At 36.6% G+C, this 27,299-nt stretch overlaps 1 protein-coding gene across 3 annotated transcripts; it reads right to left on the bottom strand.

Moving 5' to 3' along the window:
• Window positions 1-2,970: 2,970 nt before the first annotated feature.
• Window positions 2,971-27,222, bottom strand: LOC126778427 (heterogeneous nuclear ribonucleoprotein U-like protein 2). 3 transcript variants are annotated; one of them, XM_050501939.1, is made up of 28 exons: window positions 26,962-27,222; window positions 25,615-25,745; window positions 25,188-25,492; window positions 24,558-24,613; window positions 24,048-24,184; window positions 21,563-21,697; window positions 20,633-20,740; window positions 19,766-19,847; window positions 18,921-19,057; window positions 18,203-18,308; window positions 16,673-16,785; window positions 14,198-14,355; window positions 13,116-13,305; window positions 12,332-12,523; window positions 11,596-11,713; window positions 11,150-11,228; window positions 10,512-10,632; window positions 10,301-10,423; window positions 9,310-9,438; window positions 8,695-8,863; window positions 8,390-8,629; window positions 7,832-8,000; window positions 7,205-7,455; window positions 6,511-6,599; window positions 5,534-5,645; window positions 4,592-4,794; window positions 4,263-4,340; window positions 2,971-3,835 (listed from the first exon to the last, which is right to left on the bottom strand). In XM_050501939.1, the coding sequence occupies exons 1-28, from the start codon at window positions 27,089-27,091 to the stop codon at window positions 3,773-3,775; spliced, it is 3,924 nt and encodes a 1,307-aa protein (XP_050357896.1). In that variant the 5' UTR covers window positions 27,092-27,222; the 3' UTR covers window positions 2,971-3,772. The 3 variants fall into 3 exon arrangements, with proteins under 3 accessions (XP_050357896.1, XP_050357897.1, XP_050357898.1); XM_050501940.1 differs by having other exon boundaries at window positions 4,592-4,791; XM_050501941.1 differs by lacking the exon at window positions 20,633-20,740.
• Between the last annotated feature and the right edge of the window lie 77 nt (window positions 27,223-27,299).

The following is a 27,299-nucleotide window of genomic DNA, read 5'->3' as shown; positions in this document are numbered from 1 at the left end:
ACGATAAGTCCTCAAACATAACAAAAAAGAAAAAAGAAAAGCAGATGACTAATACAAGAAATGCTGAAATAAAAGAAATTATTGATGATAAGGCATTTGAGACAAAAAGTGATCTTTCACAAGTTTTTTAAAAATATTTATAGATTTGGCCTCCCGAATATTCATAGGAAGATCGTTCCAGAGTTTAATAGCCTGAATTGTAAAAGAATTATTATAAAATAGTGATTTATGTTCGGGCACCTTTAAAATCCATCTCTTCACAGAACGAACTACTTCTCCAGGATTTCCTAAAAATAAAAATTTCTCCTTCAAGTAAGGGGGAGTATAAGGGTAAAACAACACGCAGTACAGAATAGACAAGATGTGCATATTCCGGCGAAGTCGAATGGGTAACCAATTAAGACGAGAACGAAATTGTGAAATGTGGTCATATTTTCGTAATCGAAATATAAACCGAATAAATGTATTTTGAAGTCTCTCAAGCTTAGTTAATTGGTCTTCGGTTAAGTCAACAAAGCTTGCGTCAGCATAATCAAGGATAGGAGGGAGTTGAGAAGATGACGCAAAGACCTCAGCGCAACAAACACCTTCCTGCTCATCTTATTTACATGGCGAGTCCAGCTGAGAGTATTATCAAGGAAAACTCCCAAGTTTTTAACTCAATCGCAATAAGGGATGACAATATTGTCAAACATTATTGATGGCAAGGAAGACCAGTCAACTTTTGATAATTGTTTCCGGCTGCCAATTATTATGGCTTGAGATTTGCTAGAATTAACATTAAGACCAAAAGATTTACTCCACTCAAGAATGGTATTGAGGGCGTTATTCATCCTTGCGATAGCCAACGGAAGATTCTCTAAAGTCGACTGGGTGTAAATCTGGACATCGTCTGCATACATGTGGTAGAGAGAGGATAGGTTATGAGTAATCGAATTGATGAAAATAGAGAAAAGTAACGGAGACAACACGCCGCCCTGCGGTACGCCAGCAGAAATATCGCGCCATGAGGAGTAAGTATCATCAGTGCGAATACGCTGCCGACGACCACGAAGGTAACTGTTAAACAATTTCAATGACTGCAGGAGATACGTTAAGAGAACGCAGCAGACTAGTAGGACATCAAGATCAACACTATTAAAAGCATTGCTGAAATCCAACAAAGTCATAATGGTGAGTTGCTTATTGTCCATACCCCAACGAATGTCATCAGTAACTTTTATAAGGGCAGTAACCGTACTATGTCCAGAGCGAAAGCCAGATTGGTAGGGATTGAGCAAATTGTTCTTGTTTAGGAAGAGATTTAATTGAAAGTGAATTAGTTTTTCAAGAACTTTCGAAAGGAAAGGTAAAAAAGAGATAAGACGAAAATCAGAAAAGGAAACAGGATTGGCTTTCTTTGGAAGAGGTATAACATTAGCGCTCTTCCAAGCTTCAGGAAATATACAGCAAGAGACACATTCATTTAGAATATGTGTGATCACGGGAGCGATAATATCAAAAAGAAGAAATGATCATAGTACGACTCACATTATCGCTGCCGATGGCATTGGATGAGACGGACAGAATGTTCTTCTTAACATCACACACAGTAAACTGACTTAACGCGAACGGAGGATAAAGAGGAGTCGAAGTCGTAGAAAGTGAGTGAAGAGTACGTGATTTAGTTGAACTATCAAATGAGTTCGGTGGAGCAGAAAAATACTGATTTAAGAGGTCTGTATCTACATTAAGAACAGATGAGTTCTCAGATGATTTACCAACTCCAACAGTCTCAAGAAATTTCCAAACTGTGAGAGTCGCCGTTCTCGACTGATGTATGAATATAGCGTCGTTGTGCATCCCTACAAAATGTATTGCAGCGATTCCTAGCTCAATGATACTTCCTTCGATTTTCTTCAGAGTTATTTAATTTATATTTTGTTTTAGCAACGTTTTTCCTGTGTGTACTATTTTTGATGTCTTTAGTTAGCCACGGAGCAGGAAGGTGTTCCAACTTGACTGGGTGAATCGGAGCATGAACGTCATAAAGCTGAGTGAGCAACGAACAAAAAACATCATCCTTATGTTCAATACAAGACGCCGATTCCACTGCTGACCAATCAATATTGCGGGCATCAGCACAAAGTCGTTCGCCATCCATTCCAGCAAAATTATGCCGCACAAGTATTTTAGGTTTAACTTTGGGAGGGCGCAATTTATACGAAAGAAAAATTAAATCATGGTAGGAAAAAGCATCGGCAGGACACTGACCGTGCTTGGAAACGAGATCAGGAGAAGACACAAGTATAAGGTCAAGAAGAGAAGGGGTGGAATTTGGAAATCTGTGGGTCGCCGTAAGGGGTAGAATATGCATATTACACGCTTCACATATAAATACAAGCCTATTAGCCCTATTGTCATCCTTCAGTAGACATGTATTGAAGTCGCCCATTAATATGGTGTAACTATAATTTGGGACAAACGTTTCTACAAGATCTTCAAAAGAGAAAAAGAAATTCGTTAGTAGAGAGGGTCAATAAAACACGCCAAGCAAAATTTTTGTCTGGTTTAGAGAAACTTCAACCGGTAAGTGTTCAGCAGAATCATCAGGAGGTGGCTGACACGACGAACTTACAATTTTAAAAGGAATGTAGGATCTAAGATAGATCGCCACACCACCACCAGTCCTGTTGTTACGATCATTACGAATGAGATGGAACCCTGGCAAAGAATACGATGTTGACGGCAAACAGGGATTGAGCCATGATTCCGATACTAAAATGGCGTGAATATTACGGGACTCAAAAGACGCAAGCATGTCAGGATAATGTATATAAGTTACTTTTATATTATATGATAATGATGATTGTAGATAATTAGATATTTGTCGCAATTGATTTATGTCTAGAACTTTGAATTACAGCCAGAGCAGATCAGTTAATGCAGTAAAACGTTCAGACTAGTCTAGGTTCAAATAAAATAACTATATACTTATTACTATTTATTTATGAAAATTAAATCATTTTAAGACATTCAACCTAATCCAAAGTAAACTAAAAGTTTGTACACACATACTCGAAGCGTTCGCTTCATTCACTCGCGCGGTTACTGCTGTAACACAGTCGCAAACAATTAAACCTTACTACGACTAACTAGGGATCAAAATGCTTCAGGTTACCTAGTTTACAAAACTTGTATAACAGTTCCATATATTTAAAAGATACAGAATGTGATATTTACAGTGTATTGTATTTTCATACCAAACTTTGTTTATAATTGTAGTTCAACAATGAAACGTACAATCGTGGCGAGTGCAAGATTCAATATAAAAATACTTCATCAATTTGATTTTATCATTTTCACGACGTGTTCAAACTAACTAAGCTACTTAACGATACATTCCTGACCCGAGGTTACAGAGACGAGGGCACACGGTATTAACAAATATACACCGAAATAATTTCTTTGCAAGTGTCGCCGTTATATATTATATTATCTATTACATTTTATTTTATAAACAATATTCTATTTAGAATAATATCGTCGCCTTAGCCTACGAGTCAATAAGTGAACGTTCGTCAACCGAACGGTACTCCTCCTCCGGGTAAATATTCACTATATTAAACTAATTAAAATAATTCCAAATTATAATTTGTAACAACAAAAACAGTGGGTATTTTAAATTCAGTCACTTTCATAACTATTTCACGTAATACAGACGTCGTGAACTTCACAATTGAATACGCAGTAAAGTCCGCTGTAACCGGTGTGCCCGTTCTTTTGAATCGAGTCACTTCTTTTCGATAGCCGTGTTTGTTGCGTTTGTATTGCCAGTATTCGCACCGCCGTAATTCTGTAACAAAACACATACTCAGAATATATATATATATATATATATATATATATATATATATATATATATAATATTGACAATACTTTCAATTCAATTCTTCAATTCAAACTTTCAATTCAAACTCAACATTTCTCATTTGTGGTGCTTTTAAGATCAGTAAGCCATTTGGTGCTGTCGTAGTTTGGTTTGATACGACCGCTATACCTATCCCTTGGACTTTTGTTGTAGACGCACTCTTATTTATTACACGGGGGACAATCCCAAACAAAATGAAGCTAACTATTTGAATTAACGGCCTAGATATTTCTTTTGTAAAATAACGTGCAGCTTATTACATGTCGAAAGGACAATTTGCTCGCGAACTCGACCTTCAAAGGCGAAAGAAGTAGTAACTGCAAAACGCAAAGATGGTATAAAGTGTAATGACCTGATAGAATTGTGCCCAGGCTTGCGCCGCGTCCGCGGCGTTGGTGTTGCTCTGCGGATTACCTTGCTGCTGCTGATACTGTAACAACGTAAACAAACATTTTTACATGCGATTAACTAATATTTTCTATAGTAGGCGCAATATAAGATGGACGGACTGAAGTCAGTCACTAACCTAGTGACCGCGTAGATAACTATTTTAGTTTTTTTTTTTTCATTTCATTATCACACTGTTAACAAATGTGTAAAAGAACAATTTATTATGCAAAAGTTTTTTTAAAGATATGAGTAATTTCCACTAAACCAGTTAATATTAGTATAGGCACTAACCCCTTGCCAGCCTTGCTGTTGTTGCTGCTGCCACTGCTGCCACTGGTACCACTGCTGCGCCGAGTAGCCACCCCACTGTCCCTGCTGCCCCTGCTGTCCTTGCTGCTGTTGCTGCTGCTGCTGTGGCTGCTTGCCACCAGCGCCCTGAGCACCCTGTTGCTGGTTGCCCCAGTTGTTCCAGTTATTCCAATTGCCCCAGCCTGCTATGAACAATTACATGTGATTTACTTTGAATAATAATGATATAATAGCAGAGGAGATGGTCCAGGGGATACTGCATTCAGTTTGATCGATGTTCATGGGTTTTCCATCCAGCGAATTTTTATGTGCTTGATATATTATATTTATAATTCATCTTGTGCTTAGCGGTGTAGGAAAACCTCTAGAGAACAGTGGACACTTGCTTAAAAAGAGGTTTTTGTCCTGCATTGGAACACTTACAAGTTGTTATTTTTTTTTTTTTACTGTGGTTGAAATTTTTTACAGCTCTGTAAATTATTTATAACTTGGTAACTTTATGTTCCTTGGGAAACTGTTAATGTAGTTTAAAGATAGAGGATGGAAAAATCTATTTATTGTTTTAGAACTCAATAATTAAACCCAAACAGATATAGTTGCTATAACTTTTGCTTTTAAATTTATTTACTTTAGAATGAAGAACAAAAATAATAATAAGTTGAGTTCGATTCTTTAAATTAAAGATTATTCTTTTCATGCCTTTTCGACATAAAGGTTTGACATAAGGCTTTTCCTTAAAAAGGCAAAGGAGGCCGTAGCCCAGTAGTGGGATATTTGTAGGCTGTTACTCACATAATGGTCACGGATCAATATGCCTTTTACTTCCACAGTACTTCAAAAAACAGAATTAAATTTTTCAGGACTAGCACAATAATAATGATATACAATGCAACAACAATGATATGCATCAACACACAAATATACCTTGATTCTGATTGTTCCAGTTGCCCCAGCCTCCCCAGCCACCAGCCCATTGGTTCCAGCCTTGCTGTTGATTCTGGTTCTGGTTTTGATTCTGAGGTTGATTTTGATTATCCTAAAAATATAAATACAAATAAATGTAAGTTAACATCTATAATAAGCTATATATTAATTTATATGTCAGCTTCAGTTTTGACATTTGGCAAAACATGATTTTAAATGCGCCTTATATATGTCAAGTAATCTCAATGTCCTTGTACCCAATTTTTGCCACGGCAAGCATTCTTATAGGAGACTAGCTATCTGCACAGGACGTACTATAGTACACAAATACACTGTCTAATCACGACACCAGCAGGAACTCTCTCTTTTTTTTGCTGGAAGAACGCGTTACGCGTTTCCCCCACGGAAAGTGGAGGGGTGGGTATGTGGCGCTCGCTGGTGTCCTAGGCGCCGAGAGGGCCCTCAACATCAGAATACCCACTAAAAAACTAGCGGTACCCTTTCCGTCTTGACGAGGAGCGCCACGGGATCGCTTTCGCATGCTGCCGTGACGCTCCGAGGGGCAGGAACCCTTCCTGTTCAAGCACAGGACCAATACTTTTAAATGTCGTCCAAGGATTTACCGCACATTTGCATCTACCGCAGTCTAGGAATATCTCGACAGAAAAACCTAACAACAATTTTATTGATCCAAACCGGGGCTAGAACTTAGGACATAGCCATTAGACCAACAAGACAATCTTAATTATATCAGTACTATAAATACATAATATAATTTTGTAGCCTATAAACTACCAAGATTAATAATATTTGATTTGAGATTACAGTAATTAAAGCGGATATCAAATTTTTAACAATTATAATGATCAGAAACAATGTATTATACATTTTATACATTTATATATTTCAAGTTTTCTTTGTTACCTTACGAATATATCATTTTAGCTATGTCGTGTACTTGTGCGGTATATCAGTACCTGTCTGCTAACTTGTTGCGTGGGTCGCGGCCCGCGGGGCTGCTGTTGCGAGCCGCGCTGCCATGAACCGGAACCTCCTTGGTTGCCGCCTGATGATGACAATTTATTTTCATATATTACTTTATTGATTGCACATTAAATATTACAATATACAATGTATTTAGGCCACTGTGATAAATATAAAGGACTAATTAACTGTGTAGAATATATATTATTGTATTCAAGTGTGTGCGCAAACAGAGATGCACTGCTATCTTACCTCTCTTTCAAAATCCGACCCGATCGAACAACGCTTTATGAACTCTCATAAGACATGAGAGTATAATATTGCCAAGTTCCTTACCCTGTTAGGCTACTTAATGTTTTACTAGAAAACGCAATGACTTTTATAATCCCGACCCAGCATTGAAATCAGGATCAGAGCTACAAGATATAAAATACCTATCTATTAAGTACTTAAAACTCTAGTGTCCGTGGAAACTGGTGTTCGACGAGATCCTGCGGAGTACATGTTATTGGTATGCAAAAATTTAATACTGCTAAAACAAACTATATATTGACCATAAAAATGGTCGCGTCAAAATACAATGCACCGTTTTTGAAGCACTATCGTTATATGAAATATCCTTTCATGGCTTTGATAATTACGAAAGCCTGAACACCAAATCAAAGTATATATATTATAAATAATGACCTTGGGGAGGTCCTTGTCTTTTGTCATTCTGATGAGGTGGGCCTCTATTTTGATTTCTATTGTCACGTTGAAACCGCTCGCCTCCTGGTGGGCCTCTCGCTCCAGGTCCACCTAGACCGGGACCACCGGGGCCTGCTGGACCTCCTGGGCCCCCGGGACCTCCAGGGCCTCCGGGACCACGGTCCTGGCGAGGTCCACCCGGACCACCACGGCCTCCACGGAAACTGTCTCTGTCACGACCAAATTCGTTTCTGAAAGAATTGTAATTAGTTATTTTATTGTTATTTCTGAAGAAATTCAGTCTCCAACTTTCCTAATGTTAGGTAAATATTCATTTTGTTTATCTATAGGGATCCCTTTAAATCATTTTCAATGTTTGTTGTCTTGCAGAACATGTATCTTCATTATTAACTAATTCCTTTATCATTTTTACCTTGATGATTGGAATATTTAAATGATTGTTGGATGTTTCTTTCATTCCACAACATGGGATTTTATTGCCTAAGAACATCTACTACTATTTTACCGTGTTGTATTTATTAAGCTGCTGCAAATGACAACATCAATTTGATTATGAAGAGGAGGCCTTCGGCAAGGGAACACTTTTGAATTATTAGTGTGGCTCACCGTGGCGGGGGCGGCGCCCACCCCCTGTCGAAGCGCGTAGGACCTTGCCCCATGCCACCTCCTCGGTCGCGACCACCGCGGCGACCTCCACGTCCACCGGAACCCCCGTGGCCTCCTCCCTGGTTGCTGGCTGGACCCCATCGACTGCCGCCACCGCCCCATCTGTCTTCTATAGGACAAAGTAATGAAATCAACATTAATTAAACTCATAAGCAAGACAAGATGGCCCAAAGACTAGAAAACGAGAAATCTTAACCGATGATTACGGGCGGTTGAAGCTCGGGCGAGTACCACTAAATTTACATGTCCTTAATATGTTTTTTAATTTACGTCATGCTCGGCAGTGAAGGAAAACGTCCTGAGGAAACTCATCGTATCGGATGGAAATCTCACAAATGAGGATCCACCAAACTGCATTCGAGCAGCGTGGTGGCATAAGCTTCTAAATTTTCTCCTCAAAAGGTGGGGGAGGTCTTAGAGCAGCAACGGGATGTTTACATGCTATTTTTTTTTATTTCAAGCAGGTAGGCAGACGGGGCAATGTGAGCGGGTACTGACCGCGGTCGCGCGTGTGGTCGCGGCGGCGCTCGCGGCGCTCGCGGTCGGGCGAGCGCGCGCGCTTGGCGGGCGGCGCGTCGCGCGAGGCGGACCGCGAGCGCTTGTCCTTGTCGCGCACGGCGCCGGCGGCGGCCGCCTCGCGGTGGTAGCCCTCCACCACCTCGCGCGCCTCGGCCTCGCCCAGCTCGGCGTACAGCACGTCGTCCAGCCACGCGCCGCGCTCGGGCAGGCTGAAGTTGGCTGCGGACAGAGCGGCGGGTGAGAGCGCGCGGGGGGGGGTGGCCGTCGCGGAGGCGGGCGCGAACCTTTCATGTCCAGCGCGGCGGGGTCGGGCACCTCCTTGCCGTCGGCGGCCTCGCGCGTGGCGGCGCGGGTGCGCTGCGTTTTCTCGTCGACGACCAGCACGACGGCCACTCGGCGGTAGCCCTCGAACTCCCTGAGCTTGCGTCGCTGCGCCGACGGGTACACGTTGGTCTGCGCGTGCGCGTGCGCACAAAACGGGCGGTTATACACTGACGCGCCGGGCAGCCGACACCTCCGACAAGCTCAATAGAGATCCGTACGCGGTTACGTTTGGCGAAGCCTCGGTCGCCTGTGGCGCGATCGCGGGCCGGTTCGGCCGGGTTACTTACGTGCGGTGGAACGGACGAGCCGGGGACACCTAGATTGGTGTACACAAAATAATAAAATATGGAGACACGGTTACGTCGGCGCGAGGTGCGTCCCCGTGGCGCGGACGTACGGGCACTCTTCGCCAAACTTCCGGAGTCCAAACGTTGCCTCGTGATTCGTCGTAAATGATGATTTACGGTTCAAAATTAGTTGCGAATATCGTTAGCGATCTCGATTGGTCCTGAGTGAAGTGCGCTGCCCGGGGAGAAAAACAGCGAAAAATAAATAAGTAAGTAGTTTCATCTCACCTGATCGAGTATAAAATTCCTGCGCCTTCCCTTGGCGATTTCCAACATTTTAATGACGCACTTGGCGCACTTAGAGACCATGGCGTCCCACTTGCCCTCGTAGCTGGAGCGGAAGGGCTTACAGTCCACCTAAGATTTACACAGCATACAGTCACAGGTGCCCTAATTTCGAGCTTAACTTACTCTAAACTTATCCTAATATTAATAATAATGCAGACGTATCGATACCAGGGACAATCCGTGATGTAAGGATTTGAATCTACGTCCTCTTCTTGCGTCGAGCCACTGGTATCTTTTTATTACACGGACCACGAGGGTCGGATATTTTTTTTTTTTAATAACTCTTTGATAACAAATGTTGCTCATATTCACCCTGTTGAAAATACAGACTAACATTAGTATTCATTGTATAGATGGGAGCTGAGACACTTTACTTTTCGATATATTTTTTTGTTCTCAAACCTCATAGCTGAAAGAAAAATATATTATTTTGTGTTTTCTTTGCGTGTATATGTATGTATGTATGACTGTGTGTGGCTGGGTACTTATTGGAATTCAAAAGTTATACAGCTCAATACCGATAGTTTTAATAGGAAATTTTCTTTAAAATATTTCGATGGAATACACTAAAAAAAAAAAGACGCATTCATAACATTCGCTGCAATCATAACTCGCAAACGTAACGAAAATATACTTACGGTAACTAAAAATAAAAGAAATAATTTAAGATTTTAAGAAGCTGTACAGTTGCCGAGTCCATCATTTTTAGAATAAATACATCAGTTAATTATAATTAACGAGTTCATCATCGTCATCATTTTTACTAAGTCTTTGAAAGAAATATAATGATGTCGAAATAATTTAAAGCTCCATTCAAATCGACAGAAACGGAATTGTAAGTTTTGAATCTCCAAATCAGTACATAATGTAGAATGTTCGTGTACGGTATCCGAGGCGTACACGCAGGACGCGTGTGCGGGGGCGCGCTCACCTTCATCCGCTCGAACAGCGCCCCGGTGGAGAGGATGTTGTACCGGCGCTCGGGGTGCTCGGCGCAGTGCTTCTTGGCCCAGAAGGTCTTGCCGGAGCCGGGCAGGCCGACCATCAGGATGACCTGCGACACAGCGAGTGCGGGTTACTCGCGGCGCGGGGGGCGGCGCGGGGGCGGCGCGGGGGCGGCGCGGGGGCGGGGCGGCGCTCACCTCGCAGTCGGCGAGGCGCGGCGGGCGGCGCGGGCCGGGCGCGCGCGCGGCGGCCGCCAGCAGCGCGTACCCGGGCGACAGGCACGCCTCCGCGCCGTCCAGCTCCTCCTCCACGCAGTGCCTGCAACCACTCGCTCGCTCAGGTGCGCTCCTCCACCCGCTATTATCACGACTCATCGCATCGGAGTCGCAGCGCGCTCCTCCGCCGCTGGTATTGTGACTCCGCTGCTACGTTGCGTTACCACTCCCGCGCCTCGGCGAGCACGAGGAGCCGTCGGTCCTGCGTCCGAGCTCTTTCTCGTCCGAGGTCGGGTCGGATCGCCGTCCCGTCGGATTATGAGAGTAAGGGAGTAGAGAGTGCACCAGTGTTTAAAAATTTTCTGCGCAGTTCGCTGGTGTTATTATAGTAGTAAGGTTACCCGCCGTAGTCGATATCTATCCGGAGAACGTTATTATTATGTGAACAATATAATTTTATAGACATTTCATTTCATATTACTCAGAATTGTATATCATAAAGATTCCCCGTATCCAAGCAACTTAGCATCCTATTTTCTATCCAATCATCTAATTAATAGAGTACACGTTGAAATCTCCGGATAATCCCAACATTTAATTATTCGATCACAGGGGCTCACCTGATAACAAATTTTATTCTCTTGTCTAATACGTGTCCAGTGAGGACTTGCTCCTCTGTTATTTCTTTAACTTCCTCCGCTGTAAAAAAAAAAATTTAAAAATATTAATTTAAATATTTTCTTCGAAAGGCACTATTTTAAACCTAAAATAAATTATCAAATTAAAAGACCAAATTTTTTTTATATAACCAGCGGGCGATTGTTTCATTCCACAATATCCTATCCTATTTAAGCTATCATTCATAAACTCACTAATTGGATGATAATTTTGTACACAAAAGTTCATTGTCAATTATTTAAATTTTCATTCGCCCTTTCTGCGATACCATTGTAAAAACGTATACATTGCCCTACAAATTACTTATAACTATGCAATCGAGTAACAGGAGCGCTTAGTATATGTTTGTTCCTGGTGTGACGTGTATCACAAACTATTATATACTTACATGGTTCCTCTTTAACTTCACCGCTGTCCTTATCGATGGACGGTTTCTCTTCGGTCTCCATCGGTTCTTCTTTTACTTCTTGAGAATCTGTCTTCGTGTCGGGATTTTCACCATTTTCCTTTTAAATAAATAAAATAAAAAAAAATTAGTTCTATTATAATTTACTTACACTTTTATTCACTTTAATATTTCTTTAAAACTTCTGATAACAACTTTGCCGAAATTTGAAACGCCATTTTATCGCGCAAGTTTGTTTATGTCTAACTGGTGGTAGGGCTTTGTGCAAGCTCGTCTGGGTATGTACCATCTACTCATCAGATATTCTACCGCAAAACAGCAGTACTTGGTATTGTTATGTTCCGGTTTGAAGGGCGAGTGAGCCAGTGTAATTACAGGCACAAGGAACATCACAATTAGTTCCCAAGGTTGGTGGCGCATTGGTGATGTAAGCGATGGTTAACATTCCTTACAATGCCAATGTCTATGGGCGTTGGTGACAACTTACCATCAGGTTGGCCCAAATGCTCGTCCGCCTTCCTATTCTATATATAAAAAAAAATGTCTTCACTCTTAAGCTTCAAGTATGCTTAGGGAAAATTTGGGGTTTTTGACTAACAGTTTATTACAGCTATTATATGCTTGCTTACGTTTTGGTGGTATACATTTAAAGTGGCTACAATTAAATACAGTTATATTTATCGTAGAAAAAAAAAAAAGTTTTTTTAAAAGATCTCACCTTAGGCTCTTCAGTAGTCTCTTCTTCTTTTGGTACTTCTTGTACATCATTATCCAATTCCTCTTCTTTGTCTTTCTCTTTTTCTTGTTTATCTTTTTCTTCCTTATCTTCATCAACCTCCATACTATTTTCTTTGTCTCTCTTATCTTGAGCTGATTTCTCTTTCCGCTCTTTCTCTAGTCTTTCTCTTTCCTTTAAGATAAAAAGAATATTGTATATTTTTTTGACATCATTCAATACAAGTTTAGGACCTAAATAATGAATGTTCTTAATTATTGAATTAAGTATAAGCAATCACTACGTATTATTAATTTCAATCTGTCTCTCTGAACGAGATAAACTCCAAAACTACAGAACGGATTTTCGGACGGTTGTCACCAAAGGAGTGATTAATACGGCAGGATGCGCAAGAGATCCCGTGACGTCCCGTCAAAAAGACGGTACGGTTTTTAAGAAGGTATTGCGGCTCCTTCAGCCCCACATTCTAGGGGAAACGCGTAAATGCGTTTTTCCAGCAGGGAAAAAGGAGTGAGGAAGGCAATGAAGTATTATACAGCTTAACCATTCATTATTTTGTTTGTTAAAAATGAGCTGAAATATTACGATTGTAAAAAATGACAGGAAAAAATAGCCCGTAAAATAGAGTCATAAGTACTATGTAAATGTTTTATGCAGACCCTTATTATAGCTGTGCGGAGCCGGACCGGGTAGCTCGTATAAAGTGTTTTTTACAAAATTAACTAAATTTTATATGTCAATTTTTATTACAAATATCTCATCTCACCTCTCGTTTCTTTTTCTGTCTCTCTTCTCTTTCTTTTTTCTCCTTTTCTCTCCTTTCGCGTTCTTTTCTCGCCGCCTCCTCTTTCTGTTTCTTTATTTCTTCCTCCCGTTTTCGTTTCTCTTCTAGAACTTGTTCAACCGGTATCTCTAACCGTTTCCGTACTATTTTTGTTTTTGTTAACATTGTATATCTGTAGGAAAAAAGAAGTGTATTTATTAGTGAATAAATAATAAATTAGTTGATATTGTAAACGGAGACATAATATATCTTCAATAATATCTTGTAATATGTATAATTTGCAATAATCATTAATAATCAAGCTAATTATTCTATTTTCTTCCTTTAACTTAAATATATTCTTTAAAGTTAAAATTTGTATATTATCAATAGTTTCGTTTAATTTTCAGTTGTAATTCCGCTTGCGATCTCATACAAAACGTTGTTCGCACGAGAGTAAATACGAAATATTAATATACCTGCTTAGTTTTTGTTATTTATACAATAAATAACATTTTAAATACTTTACAGGATTTCAACAAGGTCAACATATCATTAAAAAATATATAAATATACAGTAGCTGCATTAGGCTTTGTACGAGAAGATCCCTTTGCCCACTGGTATACCCGCGGTATATTAATTCAGTTACTATGGTAGTACACCATTAGTAGTCAAATGTCAAATTATTGGTAACAGTTTTAAAGAGTTAATCTGATTTAAGAGAACCCAAAAACTTTCCATTTAAACTCTATACATAAGAAAGTAACACCCCTACGAATGTCCCACTGCTGGGCTAAGGCCTCCTCTCCCTTTTTGAGGAGAAGGTTTGGAGCACCACGCTTCTCCAATGCGGGTTGATGGAATACACATGTATCAGAATTTCAGTGAAATTGGACACATGCAGGTTTCCTCACGATGTTTTCCTTCACCGTAAAGCACGAGATCAATTATAATCACAAATTAAGCACATGAAAATTCAGTGGTGCTTGCCCGGGTTTGAACCCACGATCATCGGTTAAGATGCACGCGTTCATACCACATAGCCATCTCGGCTCATAACTTATACATTTGTCAAAACATTTACCTGTCATATCCAAAGTTGACTTTGTAGCAAACATTCTTGGTGAGTACGTGCGGGAACAGCGCTTTGCCTTGAAGTATTCCCTTATCAAACTCGAACGCTGTACCGAGTTCAATTCCGTTCAATGTGTAGGATATCTTGCAAGGCGTTGATTCTAAGTCCTGTAACAACATCGTTATTTAATTTGTAAATTCGAAAGGATTTGACGACGTTTTGATATTTAAAAGGGGGAGGGGGGGGGCAGTGATCCCACTCAACGTGCAACCTCATCCAATCGACATTGACACTCATGGTGTCATTCTTTTTAGTTCATCAATACATAATTATCTAGGTATATAAAGACGAACGGAAATATGCGAAAAAATAAATTATATATATTGCATTGCATACCTTATATGCATTGGTGATGTAAGCGATGGTTAACATTTCTTACAATGCCAATGTCTAGAGCGTTGGTGACCACTTACCATCAGTTGGCCCATATGCTCGTTCGCCTTCCTACTTATAATAATATATATATATATATATATATATATATATTATTAAGTAGGAAGGTATTTATATATATATTTAAATAGGATAATGCTAAACAAATAATGTTGATAACAATGATAAATATAATAGATAGATTAAAAAAAAATAGTATTTGTCATTTTGCTTGCGATCCTATACATTAAAGTAATGTACAAGAGTAAATACGAAATATCTATTTACCTACAAAATTATCTTGATACCAAATTACTAAGTAGCAATAATAATATTTTGTAGGATGTTTCTTGTAAAAATATATACATATATTTATATAATAATAAAATGTGACATTGAGTTATTGTGGTCAACCAGACACGATGATTAATGAAAATATAAAAATTAGAAAACCTTTCTGTGTTTACATAGCACAAAAATAGTTTTATTCTGTTACATTACGCACTTCAAACGACACCTACTAACAATAAGGCCGACATTAAAACAAAACAAAAGGCATCGCCATTTCATAAATAATGTGAATGAAATGAAACACAGCACTGTTATTCAATCAGATAAAACATTATATTCGGATTCTCATTAACAAACTATTAAATCCACATAATTGACTTAGTCTGTATTAGTGGAATTAGTCCTTTTCTTTAGAGTTTAAAGTAAACTCTGATATTTGACATTTAAATTAACTTAAAACCGAGGAAAACATTTCAATGTACCTGACAACACCAAGCAATATTCATTGCGGTTTAATGTTATAAGTTGCCAGTAATAAATGAAAATTTAAAATTAATGTCAAATAATTCTAAGAATTACACTTACGAAAGAATATTCCATAACATCATTTGAATTTTTGAGAACGACCTTTTTACAGAACTTCAACACACGATAAGGTAAGATTAATCATTAAAGTGACAGTAAATTTGACATCAAAAAAAAAAAAATGTCTTCCAGACCGATTTCGAACACGGCGGCCAATCTCAAGAGGGATTAGCCAACTACGCAGGAGATATTATAGTGCACGAGTGTGTGCGCAAACACAGGTGCACTCTCTATTGCCTAACTCCCATGGGACGGCAATCGGCTTTACGTGCTTTCCGAGGCACGGGAGTGAACACACTTCCAACTTTCAGACTCCGGGCTGCTACTAAGAATTTTTTGACAGAAGAACCCAAAAACTTTTTATTGGCCCGACCTGGGAATTGAACCCAGGACCTCCGGGTCTGCGGTCTTACATCAAGCCACTAGACCAACGAGGCAGTCAAGAAGTTGGGGTCATCCTCCTTGAGGGAAGCAAGTTGTTGTCAAGCTGCTCTAACTTGACAATCATACATATGAAACTTATTCAAAGTTAATCTCAAACTAAGCGAGGGGAAACAGTAATGAGAAAATATATCAAATACATAGAAACATCTAAAGTTATCAATAATATCCATACAACCAAAATTCATTTCAGTCGAATTATTTAAACCATACATTTTGCCAATATATGAATATGAATCGAATCAAAACGTCATTAAAATGGTAACAATTAAAGCGCCAGTGGTTTTTAGCATCCAAAGTATCCAAAAATATGGAACACACTATGAAAACAAATCTTATCACAATACATTTTAGGTAAATTTCACACAATTACGTATTTGTGACATACTGAAATATTTCTGACAGCAGAAATGAAACGTTATAATAAAACCAAGGAGATTGCATTCAAGGATATTTGCTATCCCTTTTGTTTTGAGCAGGACGTCAATGGCATATTTGTTTTTCCATGTTTTTATAAAAATCAATCGAAAATTATAAATTTTAAAAGTACAAATTAGATAAACCTCATTTGTCCACGATAAAGTCGTCAATTTATATATAGTAGGGCAAATAAACGATAGTAATATTTTTATATATTTTTCGTGAAATCAATGTTACATCCTTCCATTCGACGGAGCTGTCGGAAAAACTATTCTCTCAGCGGTCGGACATTAAATAGAGCCGTAGATCACTCACCAAGTACACTCCAAGTACGTCCTTTTCAGTAAACTGCTTCCCGTATTCCTTGAACTCGCAATTGTGAACGATGCGACCCGTGCTCTCGTACCCCCAACTTAGTTCACCGTCACCTATTCGATCAAATTGTATATTACAAGTTATATACACCAAAAACCAAAACAGGTTAGAACACGTTAATCTAAACCGTACAGTAACAGCCTGTTAACGTCCCACTGCTGGGCTAGGAGGCCTTAGCCCTTCTGAGGAGAAGGTTTCTCCCTTTTGAGGAGAAGGTTTGGAGCTTATTCATATTATTATATCCAAACCGATGATGGTTCAAATCCAGAGCACCGCTGAATTTTCATGCTTAATTTTTATTTATAATTCATCTCGGCCAGGCCGTGTAGGAAGACATCGTGAGGAAACCTGCACGTGTCGGAGGCCAATCCGCCACATGTGTACCCAACAAACTATTCTCAGGTCGGTAAAGTTATTGATAATGTAGATATTTTAAACTTTAACTAATTTATTTAAGTTCTTAGAAGCCTTAAAAACTGTATTTGTCATTAATATTCTTATCGTTTTTTTTTTCTTATTCTGCTTTTTAAATTACTTGTTAATACTTTATTTTATATACTTTAATACTTGCTAAATAACTTGTTCTGGTTAGGTTCACTCCATGTTTCAATGTTAAAGTGGAAACTTTGTTGACTTATGTGAGACTTGTTTTGTTATCAATAGTTTTTGCTATATCATGCTATACAGCATCAATTTTCCCAAATAAATAAATAAATAATTTTTCAACAGAAAAAATTGAAAAATTATCGTAACAGCCAAGTTTGGAGCGTTTAGCGGGTGGTACCTACTCAGACAGATAAAGTCCTATTACCAACTATTTCAATATATTACAAATATATTATATTTAAAAGAATATTGTAATTCCGCTTGCGATCTCATACAAAACGTTGCTCGCACGAGAGTAAATACGAAATATTAATATACCTGCTCAGGTTCCGTTATTTATATAATAAATAACATATATAATACTTTACAGGATTCTGGTGACTTAAGAAAAACTTATTTTGAGTTTATAAATATTCTTCCTTTTATAGCAATGAAAATAATTTATTTATTATTTTTACGAAATTATAGTAGGAGTTTAGACCAAGAAGGTAAATATCATATGAACATATTATTTTTAAGCTCCTTCGAATAATGTTTAAGCCGAGATGGTCTAGTGGTAAGAACGTGTGAATCTTAACCGATGATCGTGGGTTCAAACCCGGGCAAGCACCACTGAATTTTCATGTGCTTAATTTGTGATTATAATCCATTTCGTGCTTTACGGTAAAGGAAAACATCGCGAGGAAACCTGCATATGTCTAATTTCACTGAAATTCTGCCACATGTGTATTCCACCAACACGCCTTCTCCTCAAAAAATAGAGAGGCCTTTAGGCCAGCAGGGGGACATTCACAGGCTGTTACGGATTACGGAATAGTGTTTTATTATTAATATATGTGTATTGTTTGGGTATGGTATATATACCGAGATGCAAAGTTGAATCATCCGTCGACCAGCCGACTCTCAAGCCGGACACTATTGATTCTTTTTCTGTGGTCTCAGTCGTCGTCACCACAGCGCCGACGCGAACCTGTCGATTGAATGCATACGATATAATATACCGATCGTGACACCAACACAATACATCAGTACCGTACTGATGTATGTTTTAATTATCTTTTATTATTATAGAGTAAATATATAAAATTACGACAACTTTCGATATTCATGTATAATTAATAAATAGTGTAAACCTAATCTTAAAGGCAAAAAGTGTTTTTTTTTAAAAAAAAAACCTCGTGATCTATATAGAAATCATATTGATTTGCATAAACACTTTTTTTTTTTAAATCATATAATTCTAGCTAAAATTGAAGATAAATTATTTTTGTAGAAAGTAATTTATGTTCAAATAATGTTCCATTAATTCCATATTTGAAAAATATTGTTTTATGTGTTTTGTGGATTGCGGACATGTGTATCTCCTTCCTTCTCCTATTTGGGGATGGCCGAGTGCTGTCCCGTGTCATCCCAGGGCAACTATATTAACAGTATGTTCCGAAGCGTCCCGTCCCACTGCAGTGTTGGAGGAAGTTGGGAGAGGCGTACTCCACATACCCCTCCACTGTACCCGTGGGGGAAACGCGTAACGCGTTTTTCCAGCAATAAAAAAAAGGTGTGGTGGTGTGGGCTCCGAAAGTACCTCGTACACGACTCGCCCCTCGGCGGCGCCGTGCGAGGCTCGCGCGCCGGCCCACGCGTGGGCGAAGGCGCCGTCGCTGAGCGGCACCACGGAGTTGAGGTGCGGCTGCTCCAGGTACTGGTTCAGGTCACTGTCGTCTGCGACACAAACGAGAAACATTTTTAATCGGCAATTATCAACATACATGAGTTATTCGCGGTTATTTTGGTATAGGTAAAACCTTCGAACTCTTCGTTAGGCGAACAAATAAAATGATTATGTGAAGAAGTAAATAGTTATTTGATATTATTTCGAATACCGAGAATGCAAAAATACAATTGCCATTATTAAATCAGATATATTGAAAATTTTCGATATCACGTCTCTAACATACTAAGCCTATGTATTAACATTCAATAACTGTAATATCGTCAAATTTATTTAGATTGTTTTAAGCTATTCAATTTATTTATATTATTATGTATTTCTAACGTTGTATTGTATTAGAAAACCAACATATTTGTCAGTTAATTTATATTTTTTTTTGTCCAATTGAAAATATTAAGTATGAAGGCGAACAAGCATATGGGCTGATGGTAAGTGGTCACCAACGCTCTAGACATTGGCATTGTAAGAAATGTTAACCATCGCTTACATCACCAATGCACCACCAACCTTTGGAATTAAGATGTTATGTTTCTTGTGCCTGTAATTACACTGGCTCACTCACCCCTCAAACCGGAACACAACACTACCAAGTACTGCTGTTTTGCGGTAGAATATCTAATGAGTGTGTGGTCGACGAGGCTCAGACGAGCTTGAACAAAGTTCTACCTCCAGTATTAAAACAACTAAATTTAACTTACACCAAGAAAGTGTGACTTTGTCATCATCTATTTCAGGCTCCGCTTTCGGCTCCGTCAGCTCCTTTCTATCTTTACTCGACTCCTATGAACAATAAAAAACATTAACTTAAATATGTATATATAATAATAATAATAATGTCCTCCAGACCGATTTCGGCTACGGCGGCCAATCTCAAGAGAGATTAGATGGGACGGCAATCCGACACGACCGGAAAGAGTTCAGGCGCAGGACCAACGGCTTTACGTGCTTTCCGAGGCACGGTACACACTTCCAGCATCCAGACTCCGGGCTGCTACCGAGAATTTTCTGACAGAAAAACCCAATAACTTTTTTATTGGCCCGACCTGGGAATTGAACCCAGGACCTCCGGTCTGCGGCCTTACATCAAGCCACTAGATCAACGAGGCAGTCATATATATATTTATTGTATAACGATAATAGAATAAAGATAATTAAACAACGATGACCTTAAATTGACATGAAACCATTGGGGGCGAATCTTGAATAATTAAATTAAAATTAAAATTGAATATAATTAAAGTGGAAAAGTATTACATTATATATAATGAAAATATATTAATAAACCGTTTATAGTGCATAACATAGCAAGCTTTTAGCGAACACACAAGGAATGTGTAAATCTAGGAATTGGTTTTTTTTTTTACTCCTTCTGCCACCGTAATGTACTATAGACTATAAGGATAAATATAAATGAGTTAATATTTGTTAGGTATATTTTTTGACAGCCGACTTAATTTAACATAATTTTCCTCACTTCCGTTATATTACTATAATTTGTTTTGTTATTCTATTTAATCTGTATTTACTTTAAACGTCACTAAATATATATTAAAAGCAATATTCACTTCAACAGGAGCTAGCACTTCATTGGTGACTTCTATAGTCTTATAGAAGTTACTCCATCGAGCTTTTTTCTCTTGTTTCCGTTTCAACCGCTGCAATTTAATTGGATCCTGAAACAAGTTATTACAGCTATACTAATTTCAAATTATTATAGTTGATGTCACTGTTTTTAGAACATTGTCTAAATTTAAATATTTATATGATTGATCCTTTTATATTATATAGTGGCTTCTCAAAACTTGTTTAAAAAAAATATTTTTTTTTTTACATATTTATCATAATCCATTAAATACTTTCGAAAACTTATTTAAATAAACACAAAATAATTTTACTGATTCTGTATCCGTTTTTAAGATCAAACACTATTTTATATAAACCTTTATAATATTAATAACTTAAACCTTTATAATATTTATAGTAATAACCTTTATAATATTTAGCCTTTTGATTAGTCAATCAATTTAAAAGTATCATTGCCTATGATTGATTGAAAGGATGTTATATAATATCACACTACAATACTATGTAATGGGACAAATTGATATTTACCAATGTAATAAACTGTACTATGAATTTTCGTTTGGTTATATAATCATATTGTACCTGTAGCCTGTTACAATGGGATTGGTCGAAATTTTATTTTATCTATTATATTCATTGTGTACAGAAAAAAAAAATGTTTTGAATGTCGACAAGGTTGTTTTTGTTATTGGAATTAAAAATAATAATAATTAAAGTGAATTTAAGTAGTTTAGTGTATTAGTGTTGTATTATAATTAAAGATATATTAATCAATTATTGTGCACTACAAATGGATAATATTGCAGAGCTATTAGCAAATTGCATGGAATATATGCATCTATGGTTTTTTTTCTCCTTCTTTAATTAGAATAGGAGAATGTGACCCTTTGTGAACCACATGCCTGACTTACTTTGCTAATTTCTTCTAAGCGCTTTGCATCTTCCTCGGCCTGTTGCTTCTCCCTCTCGAGTCTCTCCTGCTCTTTCTGTATAAGCCTCTCGTTGAGCTGCTCCCATTCTTCCTCTTCCGTCATTTCCCATCTCCGCTGTAATATAATAAAATTATCATATAGTTTTATTTCTATTTAATTATTTTACCGCGTACGTCCGGATGTTACGATCGGTACCTTTGTTTATGATACTGTCTATGTAAGTTATATCTTGTATGTCGCGCCGTAAAACTTAATGCTTCATATTATCGTGTAAGGGCCACTACACTTTCAAGCATTTATTTCACATATTTGAAATGGGATATATAACGCATGCTTATTGGTATTGTATGCAAAATGGGCGTGTAATTTTTTCTGACCTACGATGAACTCGCATAAGCCATTTAGTCATCATTAATATATTATTTTCTATTTAAATTTTATAACAAGTCTACGTTTTGTAGTGTTACCATAAGCATAAATAGCATGGAATATGTAAATCCAAATATTGTCCACTTTTATCTCTTGTAATTGAACTTTTTTTTTAATAGGACTGACAGATACATGCATTATGATGTTATGCTTATGCACTAGACACATACAATACCATTCTAAAGACAGTTACAACATTCATTCTAGATGAAGCATTACTAAAATATTAAAATATATATTAAAAGAAAAAAATAAAATATATCATATTTACCTGAAACAGTAAAAAAAGGCAAAACAAATATAACATCTTCATCTCAAAGCAATTAATTTATTTTGAACTGTGCATTAATTATTATTTTTTATAGAGTATTAAGGCGGACGAGCATATGGGCCACCTGATGGTAAGTGGTCACCAACACCCATAGACATAGGCATTGTAAGAAATGTTAACCATCACTTACATCACCAATGCGCCGCCATCCGGGGGAACTAAGATGTAATGTCCCTTGTGCCTGTAAACATCTTGTAGTAGTAATCTTAACTGATAATTCATTCGGACAGATGTGTATCTTTATATTTATGGCAAAAATAAAATTTACAAAACAAAACATTAGAAAACAAACAATTTTTACCACTCCTCTGTTCCAAATCTAACATTATCTAATATGGATAGATCAAATCAATTTTAAAGTAATCACTAAGACAGGCAAACAATAATAGAGTAAGACTTCTAACAAGAAACTTACATCATTCATGTTGTATGTCATTGCGTACGGACAGAATGCCTGATGATAGTCACTCTAGCAGAAGCGGCAATGTAAAATCAGTATATACTTTATTCAAGTAGACTTTTGAATTTTAATTGAAATTCAAATCAAATTTCAACGGTTTGGAATGTAGATTCTAACAAGAATAACCGACAAGATACTCTGTAGTTATTATTATTCAACAAATAATCGACATGAGCATGTTAATAACATATAAAGATTTATAGCCTATTACAATCACAGGATGAGTAAAAAGAGTAATAATCAACATTTACCTTGAAAATGACTTCATTGAATATCTTAAATAAGTCTATGGTATTCATTATGTATTAATGTAAAAATGACGTTTTGAATGTCGACGAAATAGCTATCCGAACTTTGGAAGTAAAATTAAAGTGTATATTAGTAGTTAAATTAAATTAAAGTGTTATTAGTGTTGTGTAATAAAATAAAGATATATTAACAGCCGAGATGGCCCAGTGGTAAGAAAGCGTGAATCTTAACCGATGATCGTGGGTTCAAACCGGGGCAAGCACCACTGAATTTTCGTGTGCTTAAGTTGTGATTATAATTCATCTCATGTATGTGTCTAATTTCACTTAAATTCTGCCACATGTGTATTCCACCAGCCCGCATTGGAGCAGCTCGGTGGAATAAGCTCCAAATCTTCTCCTCAAAAGTCTGTCACGGTTTTAATAATGAATAACTTTTTGGAATTCATAATACAACAGAGCTAATTAGCAGATCACATGAAATATGATAATCTAAGATTTGTTTATCTCAACTTCTTTTCGATTGGAACATCTGAAAACCAGACTTAAAAATTTTAAAATTGCTAATGTCGTGTTTGGTATTTTTATGTTTTAAGTGTCGTGTGTTTTTTATTTGAAAGCTGTGCGATTGAACATAAGATGTAATCGGTTCGTAGCAACTGAGACTAGCGTCGGTCTCATTTGGCGTGTGATAGCCTACTCCAATGTAGTTTCTTGCATAATAATCTTAGTTATATGCCCTAGTGGTTAGATCACTTAAATCGTAATCCAATACTGATTGGTTCAGACTAGGCAAGCACTGAAGTTTACTCTTGAAATAAAACACGAGTAAACCTATTCCGAATGAAAATCTGCCATATGTATCCAAGGCACATGTGTACAGCTTAAACCTTCAACTCAAAAAGAAAAGAGTTTATGCCCAACATACTTACTTATGAACATATTTTTTACATTATGTGTTAACTTAATAATATTAATAATAAAAGGATCTCTTACACTTCTCTCTCTTTCTCCGCTGTCACTTTTATCTTTTACATCATGGTCTTCTTCGCTTTGGTCCATTTTCTCACCATCATTCTTATCGTTTTGTTGATCCATTTCCTCATTATTTGATTCTTCTTGAGGATTCGGTTCTATAAATATAAGATTACTTATTTATTATTCTATATCTTTTAAACATGTAAAAAATATCTTATCCAGAATGTTTTCATAAATGATCATCAAAAAAAATGTTTTTTTTTATGTCTGTAATCAGCCCCTCGGCTTTAGTGAGAGATATTTAATGTTTGTTTTAAATACTTAGTATATAATCTGTCTTAGTTTTCGACCTACAAAATGTAATTTATGAGATGAGGTTTAATAAGACAAAAATATAAATGTTTACTGTTTTTTTTTTAAATTTTCAATTAACTTTGTCATTTTATTCACTTAAAATACTTTTTTTAGGAACGTCTATTCTTTATATGGATGTTGCAAAGAAATATACATTTTTAAAACATCCTTTACCTTTCTCTTCTTCTTCTTCTGCTGTATCTTGCTTGACTTCATCAGGGGAATCACTCCTAGAATAAATTGTCACATGTAAAAAAAAAATCCAAAACATCATTAAATTAAATATCTTCATAACTTTGAAAAATATATATTTTCTGTTACGCTCTTGTAAAACTAATAACTTTCTCATTATTCTTAGCAAGAAAATTGGATCCTTATACTTTTTAATTTTTATTGTGGTTAACCCTAATATAGTTTTTAAATTCTAAATTTTAAGTATTATTATTATAATAACTCTGTCCTGTAAAATTTTGATAATACTGGTTAACAAAAACTTTCCTAAATAATTAAATAATGTAAATTTTCTAATTTAGGCTTCAATGGCCATTCTCAAGTGAGTTTACTGCGCAGGACATATAATAGAACACTAGTGTGTGAGCAAACACAATTGGATTCTGTGTTGCCTCACTCAGATATTACTGGAAAGATATCAGCACCAACGAGAGAGTAAGCACTGAAAATTTCCAGAACAAATAATGACCAATGAGAGACAGTCAATACATAATGATTTTAAAATTAAGTCATTAGGCATCATCTACATATACGACTACATATATAATACATGTTCTTTAGTTAAACACTTACGGCTCATCTATGCAGTATATATCGTCTTTTGTTAATTCTGCCTTTGATTCCACTTCTGGTTCAGTTTGTTTAATTTTTTCAGGTACTTCAGGTTCTTTGACAGGTTCTGGAACAGGTAAAGGCTCCGGTTCTCGTACTGGCTCTGGCTCTGGTTCTGGTGGTGGTACCTCCTCTTTTAACGGTACTTGTGGTACCTCCTTTTTTGGTTCTTCTTCTTTTGGTTCTTCCTCTTTTGGTTCTTCCTCTTTTGTTTCATCCTCTATAGGTTCTTTTTCTATTATTTGAGGAATTTCTTCTCGTGGTAACTGTTAGGATTATTAAGAAGTAGGATTAGTAAATAAAAAAAAAAAGTAATATTAATTTTTTACTCAAGATTTATTTTAACCATAAACAAATATAACAATGGGAATAGTATATTACACTTCACCTTGGCGGGTGGGTTAGCCAGTCTAGATGAAGATGACCTACGGCTCGTTCTAGCGGCCGCAGATCGTCTCGGCGTTGCCGGTTCCTCTACTTCTTCAGATGATGTGTCTAAAATTGATGTGTCAGTAAATGCTGAAAATAAACAAAAGGTAAATTATTAAGGTATATTTATTAATAGAACAATTTTTACATGTGCAAATTATGTAAGTATGTATGTAAATTTATGTATAAGAATTCAATATAAAATAATTTAATAAAGGAACACCTAACTTGTGTCAAACTTTTATTTCTCCATAGAAACTTTATATAAAGTATTTATCGAGTGTAAACTTATACAACTATTTCAAGATAGAATATTTATCTAATTAACTGAAAAGTTAAAAGATTTCATAGACGTACCTATTAATTACATTATTCAAAATAGTTAATACAAACATCTTTCTATTTAAACCCTTTCTTAGTTTGCATAACTAAAACTTATATAAACATACATTATGTCCTTATTAAACATAATTTCAAAAGTTATTAAAACTAGATAAGGCAGAGCAGAAGGAAATAAGTATTTATGAAAAATAAAATAGCAAAACTTTATATTATGTATATTTTATAGTAAAGTACATAAAATATTTTTTAGCTATATATATAGTAAGTACATTTAATTTGGACTTTTGATGATTCAGAAACCATCTAGTCCAGGTAAATGGGGCGTTTTAATATTACATAGAAATTATCTAAAAATAAGATAAATACATTGTATTTATATTATTTTAAAATTTATTTATAAAATATAATCTAATAATGAACACTGAACACAGGAAACCAAAAGAATGTGTATTTACAAAGTGGTCTTAGATTAGTTTAAACTAACAATATCAAAAATGCAGCAAATTAGTAAATATTAACCAGTTATTGCAAATGGATAAAAAAAAGTTTAAAATATTTTTTTTTAAAAAATAACTACAGTAAGCGAAACATTACGATGTATACAAGGTTTCTTTAAATTTATGTCGATGATGCGGCACTCGATAAATGTTTGTGTTTATCAAACTGGAAACTTCTACGAAGACATAACTAAATAGTTATTACCAAAATACTTCGAGCATGTTAACAGAAAAAATCGTGTAGTAATTTATGCCGCGTTTCAAATTAACCGTAAAATTATCTATTAAACCGTTAAATTATTTTTTTTTATTTAAAAAAAATCATGCAATACGTCATGCGTATAAACATGGCCAAATAAAACATGGTGGAAGCGGCGCTTTACACGTGCTATTGTCAAACCCAAACAACCATTTATAGCTGATCTAATTTCTAACATTTTATGATATTAAGAATATATAGTACTTACTTTTGCCTGTTTTAGCTTCTAAAGCCTTCTTTAACCTTTCCACTAAAGCCGGTTTGTTACCCTTAGTATCCAAGCCTAGAGCGCCAAGCTCGGATCTTAGATCCACCACTTTCATCTTAGCTGGATCCATTTTAATTCAAACAAATAGTCACTGCACTACAGTCTACTAATTATAAATCACAATATAATCATATATATTCTTTAAAAACAGTCATTACTCGTAAAAATTAACAATCACGGAGTGAGCGCCAAGCAAACCAATATGGCGGCGGTGTAATAACTACAGATTACGTCAGTCCTAAATTTATGGCAAAGAAAAACCATCATTCAGCCAGTTC

This window comes from Nymphalis io, chromosome 26 (assembly GCF_905147045.1).
Source record: "Nymphalis io chromosome 26, ilAglIoxx1.1, whole genome shotgun sequence".
NCBI lineage: Eukaryota > Metazoa > Arthropoda > Insecta > Lepidoptera > Nymphalidae > Nymphalis > Nymphalis io.
Note: the sequence above shows the minus strand (reverse complement) of the source record. Positions and strands in the feature narration are given on the sequence as shown.